This window comes from Excalfactoria chinensis, chromosome 11 (assembly GCF_039878825.1).
Source record: "Excalfactoria chinensis isolate bCotChi1 chromosome 11, bCotChi1.hap2, whole genome shotgun sequence".
NCBI lineage: Eukaryota > Metazoa > Chordata > Aves > Galliformes > Phasianidae > Excalfactoria > Excalfactoria chinensis.
Window position 1 is genome coordinate 2,962,795 of NC_092835.1, and position 8,710 is coordinate 2,971,504.

Sequence of the window (8,710 nt, forward strand, 5' to 3'; positions counted from 1 at the left end):
GAGACTGGCTGGGATTACAGAACAACACATCTCCAGTTGGAGAAGTGAAACTCGAAGGGCGGTTGCCATCTTGTAACGTTTGCAAAAGCTTTTTTATCCACAACCAAAGCACCACTGTGAGAGGAGCCTGCTTTATATTCTCTGATATGTTGTAGAAGCATTGATGAGTTGCTGCTGGGCTCTGCTCAAAGCTGAACGAAAGCCAGCAAACATTGTTCTTCCACCAAGAGGCTCAAAGGGAAAGAGTCAGCCTGAATACCACCCAGCAAGCAAAACCCACAGCACTGCATCTGTAGGACAAGGAGAGTTCACACATGGTGATTATTAACCCCAGAAGCACCTGCTGTAAGGAAAACCTGAGGGATATTAACTGTTGAAGAGTAGATTAGGGGCTCATGAGCAAAAGGATGCGATGTTACAAAGCAAGGAGAGGAACAGGGTTGCCCTTGCTTTTGTATTCCTCCCCTGGATGGGGGAGCAGGTGTGCTGTCAGTGGAGGAGGCTGCCAGGAGATCTCTCAGGAAGAAAGGACAATTGATTTTTAGCTGTAATTACTGTACAATTATAGAGATGGATCTCATCAAGTACAAATAAATATGTTTCCCCTGAATAGTAGTAGCTGAAAATCACGTCTTACTTATTTGGGGGTGTCCTTATTGCTTCTTTGATGTTGTTGGAAAGTAGGCTATGCATTTACTGCATTTATTTTGAACTGCAGGAGAAAATGCATTTTGCATCACTTGTTTGAATACACTGAGCCACTAGCTGGCATGCCAAGGCTGCACACAGATGCCTGCAGATACCAGCTGAACAGAAAGACTCTGGGCATAATTTCTGCTTGCTACAAAGGAGACCATCCAAAGCTGATCTTAAACTCACCTTTTATGTTCCTGGCAGCAAGGCTGTCTCTGCCTTTTGCCTTCTTTATGTGCACAATGCCCATTCAGCATTAGCACAGCAGACTCCCTCTACTCCAAGGGCTGTTGTTCTCAGCTCCTTTATCCCAGAGACTTGGAAGACACAGGCAGGTTGGCCTGAGCCCAGAATTCAGGGCTGCTGTGAGCTGCTCAGTGTTGTTATCAACGCCTGCTACCACGAGGTGCAATTGAGCCATAAAAATTCCTGCAAGGTCCAATCTGGCAACTGTGGGTTTAAGTCCAGGAGAGTCAGGCCTCCCAATAAACGGCCTCATTCGCTCTGTGGAGAGGCAGAGGGATAAGATTGCAGTGCTTTCCTTTGAGTAAGGACAAGCCCAGGCCCCATGGTTGCAGGGCTGGGTTGGGATGGAAAGGCTGAAGAACTGAAAGCAGGACTTTGTTTCTCTGAGTGCTGCTTCCTTTTCACAAACTCGTTTCCCTTCACGACTGCACTTCCTACCAGCAGATTTTAACCCTTCATTAGGCAGCGTGGAGCTCTTTTTCCTGATGGGACTGACTTCCCAGGCAGAGCTGTTTGAGCAAAGGGGCTGACCGACCTTTGTCAGTTTGCCTTCCATAACTTTTGACTCCTCTCTGTTTTCTCCAGCAATCCGGCCCCCACAAAATCATGTGCTCTATTTATTTGCATAAATCACATTCAAAGTGAAACAGTTCCATTTCTGTGAGCAAATATTCATGGCATTTTATTCATTATTATTTTTGGTGAGGAATTTGCCCGACTTTAAGTGATGCCAACAAGTTTGCTGAATTCCTGCTCTGGAGCTCATTGTCAGATCTTTGCTGCCTGTTTCTCTTTCCTCCTGGGCTCCTCACTGCTCCAATGCTGCTCCGCCATGATGAAGGACCCACTTACAGGGTTATTTTGCACTAAGGGCAGATAGACCATAGCTAACTTCATGTATGTGCATTGGGTTTCTCATGTTAGTACACTGACCTAAACAGAAAATGATTAAATCGTTTTATTTTGTTTTTTACAATCAGAAAATCAAACTGATATGTGGGACTGCTGGGAAGGCAAACTGAATCATTCTTTTTGACAGTTTTTCCTCTTCTGGTTTATTGTAATGACCACACCAAGTGGAGATGGATGTACAAGAACTCCTACTCCTGGTCTAGAGAAGGTGGTGACTTTATAAGTAACAGAAGTAACTTCTTTAAGCAGCTTCCCATCACCCCACATCTGAAACACAGCCCTCTGACTTCCCCAGTGGGATGCAGAACGAGTAGGAAGAATTTGCAGATCAGCTGAAATGCAGTTTCCATTGCTGTGAGATGTGTTTGCCAGAGGTTAGAGCTGGCTTCTCCCCGTGGCTGGAAATGATGTGTGTAAAAGTTGGCAAGGATGTAAAGTGGAAGAGTTTTGCTGATGGCTTGGACTCTCGTATCTGACTGCAGCACCAGATTGGGTGCAGCCAGAGTGGAGGGCAGTGGAGCTGTACTGCAGTGCATGTAACCTTGTGGCTCTCCTTGCACTTGGAAAAGCCCTGCTAGAACATACCCTGTCTGCAGCAATAGCACATTTCTTATTTTCCTACATGATCTCAGGTCTAGGACTCACACCATGCTGGAAAAGAAACATGTCAGCTCCTCTGAAGCAGTCCCTTCTGCATGGAAAACGAAATATCCAATGGATGGGAGCAGTGACATTAAGCAGAGTGGATCTGAGGATTCTGAACATCAGTGGAGGCCACAGCGAGGAAGCTGCTTGACTACTTGGCACCATTCCTCACTGCTAAGAACCCCTGTGTCTATAGACGATACAAGGATTTTCCTCCTGGCTGCAGGCTTACCCATGCTGGGATTTATAATGCCCTCTGCAGATCATTTTGGTACAGTATCTGCACCAGGCAGATTTTATGGCCCCATATGCTAAACATTCAGAGACTGGATTAGGCAGAAAATCTACTCCACCCTTTTGTTTTCCTCTTTAAAGTTGTCTGGAAGAGAAAGGCTGAACAGACCTTGCTGCACAAATTTCACACCTCCCAGGGAGGGATTCAGGCTCTGCTTTTGTGCCCTGGCCTGCGTGGTCAGAGCCCTTTCTCTCCACAGTGGCACACGTAGATGTCCCAGCAGACTTCATTGCTTAGCTGTAACCCTCTGCTACTCAGGCACAAAGGAAAGCAAGTGCTCGGTTGGTATATTGAAGAGCCACGTGTAAATCGCACTTTTTATGCCACGTTCAATGATTTAAGAGGCAAAGCATAGTGCTGTGGTTACTGGCATGTTGTGCGAGTGATAAATGGTGTCATTGTTTCAGTTATCTGCAGGCTGCTGGTGACTGCTGTGAACACAAAGGCTGGGATTCACTTGCAGGGCTTGCTGTGGTTGTAAAAAGCTTGGGGGTAGGGGAGGGAGAAGAAGAAGTAGAGGAGGTAAAATGAAGCTGCTTGTCAGCAAAGGAAGGGCTCAAGCATCAGAGTTATGCACCATGCCTTAGGCAGCTACAAGTATTCGCAATTCACTTGAGAGGCATTAGATAATGGCATGTGTGAGGGAACAGACACCACGGACTTTCCCCACCCCTAAGAGAAAGAAGCTCTTAAGGGCATAAGGACAGTCTGGTGGCAGAGCAGAAAGCTGACTGAAGTCGCTGCTGGCATTGCTGCTGGCTACTCAAAGCTCCAGTCTTTTCTTGTGCTTTGTCGGAGCCGGTTTGCTGTGATCAGTTATTTATAACTGCAGATGACAGTCACGACAAATAGGGACCATTGCCTGGTTCAGCTAACATCAGACCCAATTAAATCAGATGGGAGTTGTTTTTTATTCCGGCATTTTCAGCAGGGACAAAAAAAAAAATCACAAACCAAAAGAGTGAACTCTGGTTAAGATGGCCCTTGGCTGGGAAGTGCTGCTGTTCACCTTAAGTGTTTGGTCTCCAATCTGAGAGCCACAGTCACCTTGCCCTGATGGTACAGGAGTCACCAGATGCTTTCAGCAGTCTTAGAACACTTATGTGCTTCCCTTCATCTTATGATGTGTGCCCTGAACAAACCTTTACAAAGCTGAGCCTCACAGAGCTCAGACAGTTCAGAGCAATGAGAGAGGCTGTGGCTGGAGAAAGGTCAAGCACGATCCCAGAATCAGGAGTGCTAGGCAGTAAACTCACCCCAAGCACCTTCTCCCTTGAGGCCAAGCTTGATGGGACGCTGCGGTTGCAGAGAGCCAGTGTGTGAAGAACCAAAGGAGCCCATACAGCACCTGCCAACAGAAAGGAATACACTTGTGTTATTTATAGCAGTGACCCAGATTGCTCGGTGAGGGCACAAATCTGGCACAAGAGGTGGCCCCATCAACTAAGAGGATATTGAAGAGTGGCTGGGAACATCACCCATCTGACCAGCTGCTGGGGGGAAACTGTTTTAACCCGGTGTGGTGTCCTGGTGGCTCTGACATGAAATAGTGGCTGACACCCATAGGGCATCACCCAGGAATCATCTGGGTGTCCAGTTGAGAAGTGTCCAGTGTTTGAGTAATCATAATTGCTGGTGCCTATAATGTAGCTCCCCTCTGGTCATGCATGAGTGGACTTGCAGCCTCATTTGAGATACAGCTTAATTCTGCAGGCCAGGCATTGAAGGAAACCCTCCCTGCTTTATAGTATTTGTTTTTCATGGAATCCTTCTCAGAAAGGTTATGGGTCTGACTCAGTTGTCACTGAAGCCACGTAGTCCCATACACAATTTCTTTTCCCCCTAAATAAACACTTATTTCCCATTTCTCCTGAGCTCTGCTAAGACATGGATGAGTGCCTGTGACACCAGAAAAGCCAGAATAGGCTGAAGCAAAGCAGACAAGGCTCCTCCTGGCTGCTCTCAGCCTTTATTTTTGTTGTTTTTTGTTTTTTTTCCTAAGCAACCCTTCAGTAATGAGGATTTCCTATGGTGTGAAACAGAATCAGTGCAGCATGGGGTCTAATGGGGAGGGAGCTGTTGCGCTCTCCCTTCCATTCTTCCACAGCTTGAAAGAGGTGTTGAGGCTCTTTCAAGCAGCATCCTCCTCCACCCCCTCCTTTACTCAACTGCAATCCCAAACAGAGGCCTCAAGATGAGACCAAATAAAGAGCTCTCTCATGGCTGAGAGTCTGAAACCAATTAGAAACTCTCTCTGCTATAGGCACTGTGCAGTCCTGGTCACAGAGATCCATTCTGAGAAAGGTTTTCTCTGTTCCCAGCCTCACGTAGCAGCATGCTGCCTAGGGCTTGCCTGTCTCACATTGTTACAAAGAGCCTTCAAGCAGCCAGCGAGCTGCCCTGCGGTACACAGTGCATTAACAGAGCGTGTCCTTAAAGGTCACCTAGGATCATTAGACCACAGAGCACTCCAGAGCCTATTAACAAAGCCTTTCTAGGACAGTATCTTGGTTTTGGTCATGATGTGAATTAGATAGTTCAAAGGAGAGGTCAGTAAATCTACCGAAGTAGACTTATATGCTCCTGGTACCATCTGCACGCTGCTCTGCCTTTAGTCAAAGCATCCTCCCTCCATCTGGGGGTATGGCACTGCACTGTGCTGTAGGGCTGGCTTTTTTCTTTTTAGGAGAAGGGCTCCCTAAAAGCAGCGGGGCACCAACAGGACTGGTGACATGGCCAAGACCATGCTGAAGGTTTGTGGCAGCTGTCAGCTCATTAGTTTCCATGTTACTTAGGGAACTTGATTTAACCTTGCTGTGCACTTCTTGCTGGGACAAGCTGCTGCACAGGGCAGGATTAGCTCTTGCAGCTGGTGCCTGTAAAAGCAGACACGTAAAATTACTCAGTGTTAAGTCATAGAATTGTAGAATGGCTTAGATTGGAAGGGACCTTACAGATCATTGAGCTCCAAGCCCCTGCCGTGGGCTGGCTGCCCGTGGCCCATGCAGCCCGGCCTCCAACACCTCCAGGCATGGGGCATCTCTATACAAGCCCTTGGACAAGCGTCTTCTATTTAACAGGCTTTTTCTTTACCTCTTGCAGAACTTTGCCAAAGAATTTGTGATCAGTGACCACAAAGAGCTGGATGAGGACTACATCAAGAACGAGCTGAAGAAGGCCGGGGGGGCTAATTATGATGCACAGACTGAGTAACCACAGGAACCTCCTGGCATCAACACCCGGATCTCCAAGGGAGGGGAAAGGCACAGCAAACTAACACAGCTGAGAGATGAGGCAGCTGAGCCCCCAGCTTTCTGTGTGCACACCTCAGAACCCCCTTTCTCTGAACACAGCGGACTTCTATTTTCCATTCCATCTCATCAAACATTCCTCTCTGGGGTTCTGTTCCACCCTCCAACCCCCCTATTTTTTTTTTAACTCATAACTCTTTCCATGTTCTCGCGTCTGTGGAATTTAGGTTTTGCTCTGCTTTGGTCCATATTCTGCACTGTGTTTGTAGCAGCTTGCCATCCTGTCCTCCTTCATCTGCATGCGTGTGTGTATGTATTATTTAGTTGGGCTCAACCTCTGAAAGGAGAAAGTTCTGGGGGTGTTGTGATCATCAGTTCTTTTCTTTGTCTTTTCTAATTGGTTCTCACTGACACTTTCGGGAATGATATTTCTGTCTGATCCAGGCTCAGGTCAACACGAGTTGAGTGCACTCCAACCTTGGTTAAATTGCCTGAGCTTCAACATCCAGCTCAGAAGTGATCTAACAGCTTAAAAAACCAAGCGAACAAAACAGCAAACCTTCATCTCTTAATAAATGGGAATAAATCTGCCTTAAATGCTGCTTGACAGTTGCTATGCTACGTGCTACATCTCTACTCCTCCCTCTTAGAAATAAGATCCAATGCGATCCGAACGTGGGGGTTTTGTTCTTTTTTGGAGGTATCATGGCACAGTAAACTGGGGGGGGGGGGAGCTTAGAAACGTCTGGACATTTGTTCGCTATTTTGTGTACTTTGGTCTCTGGGTTTGTATTTGACTTTCCAAACGCTGGGCCTCAGGAGGTGAAACTGAAACGCATAGATTTCCTTTTGAACGTCTGCATAAATGGCGGCCGCTGAATCCTCACAGCCTTCTCTGCCCGTGAGCCCATCTTTGCAGCTCAACACAACAGCCTCAGCGATGTGGGGCTGCAGGCAGTGCCCCCTGCACTATGACCGAGGGATGGAGCACGGAGCTCTGTCCCAGCCGGGCTGAGACACCCAGCAGCACAGGCTCAGACCTGGGCACAGTTTGTTTGGTACCAAACTGTTGGTCTGGGGGCTTCTCTGTATGGCTTTCTTTTATTCCATCAAAGGTAATGGTCCCCGGAATCACGTGTAGGGGAAAACTGTTGTACTGAGGCTTGGAAGTCAGCGCTATAAACCCATTATGGAAATAAATGTTTTTCAAGAACAGTTCTCAGAGACTCTGTTGTTATTCTACCTTCCCTGCAACAACCCTCTGTTTAGGAGCTCCCTTCATCCTTGGTGTAAGGCTATAAGCTCTTGCACTCTCGGTGCTATTGGGAGAATTAAACACTGGCTTAAATGTAAAATGATCCCGGTACCTACAGCCTTCGCCTGCTCTGAAAGCAAAGAGGTGACCATGGTGCATCTGACACGCTTCTGTTCAGCAGCTCTGTGGCTACATTTCCAGCACCAAAATGCCAAGTGGGAATTGTAATTAGGTCAAAGAGAATTTCACACCCATGTAAAATAACCGTAGAGAGCTCAGGAGCAGATCTGGGAGCAAGAATGACACTTCTAGAGTGAAGCTGGGAAGTTTCCCACACAGGGTTACATGGGGCATTACCATTCTGGGACCAGCTTTACTGAGCTTTGCACTGAAAGGAGGGAAATAATGGCTATTTTAACAGGGCCGACAGCAAAGAGAAGCATAACGAAAGGGTGAGAGCTTTGCAGAGAGCCTGAGACACTCAGAGGCTTTGCCTCACTGCTTCAGTGGCCACAACAAACTTTTACATGACAGACTGTGGGGTACATCTGAGAATCTCTACTCATCTTGGGGCCATCCAACCCCATGCCCAGGGCTGACAGCCCGATGCTGATAGAGCTGGGAGAGGAGGCACTCCAGTTGCCCCTGCCTTGTGTTTTCTCCCCATTTTGCAGTGGGTGTTCAGAGCACACCTGCATGATAACCATCCCATTTACCTCGGTCAGTCAAGTTCACAGATCCCACATTGCTCTTTGGATTGCCTCTGGGGTGTCCTCATGCACACGGTCCCATTGTGACCACAGGAAGATCAAGCTCACAGTGTGAGCTCAGCAATAGGAGCACTAGATAGCTCAGAGAAAAATGAGGAAGATAAGGAACAACTCATTTGTGATAGGACACCAGGGCAAGTCCTTATGGAAAAAACAAGCCCAATGAGTAGCACTCATAACACACAATTAGTGATTTTCTGTTGTTTTCAGCCTCAATTTCATCTTCCAGGGTGGGACCCCAACCACACCGTCCTGCAAAGGCTCTGAATAACAGCAGCACAGGGACAGCCAAGAGAATCATGGCCACACTCATCAAACCTGCAGTCAACTTCATGATTAGCTGTGTCACAAAGAATGCTGTGGGCACACACCCAGCCCCAGCCCTGCTCAGAGCACGTGAGCATGCACCCCGGGTGGCTGCTTTGGAATACCCGGGGCTAAATCTCATTCAAGAATCTGCTATTCCCCTCCCTCTCTGTGAGTGATTTCTGTAAGAGTAATCTAAACCACAGAAATTAAATGGCTTTGCTTATAAAATGCTGCTGATACTTTGCCAATACCAAATAATTTTTACTTTCCTCACGAGAGTGATTATTGGTGGGAAGTCAAACCCTTCCCAAGCCTGCAATGGGAGCAGCTCAGC

At 47.3% G+C, this 8,710-nt stretch overlaps 1 protein-coding gene across 1 annotated transcript in view; it reads left to right on the forward strand.

Annotated features, from left to right (window-relative positions):
- COTL1 (coactosin like F-actin binding protein 1) overlaps positions 1-7,260 on the forward strand; it is a 16,859-nt gene extending 9,599 nt beyond the window's left edge. Inside the window, exon 4 of the mRNA XM_072346727.1 lies at positions 5,894-7,260. Within this exon, the coding sequence (XP_072202828.1) occupies positions 5,894-6,004 (111 nt within the window). The 3' untranslated portion in view covers positions 6,005-7,260. The remainder of the gene's footprint in view (positions 1-5,893) is intronic.
- The last annotated feature ends 1,450 nt before the right edge of the window (positions 7,261-8,710 follow it).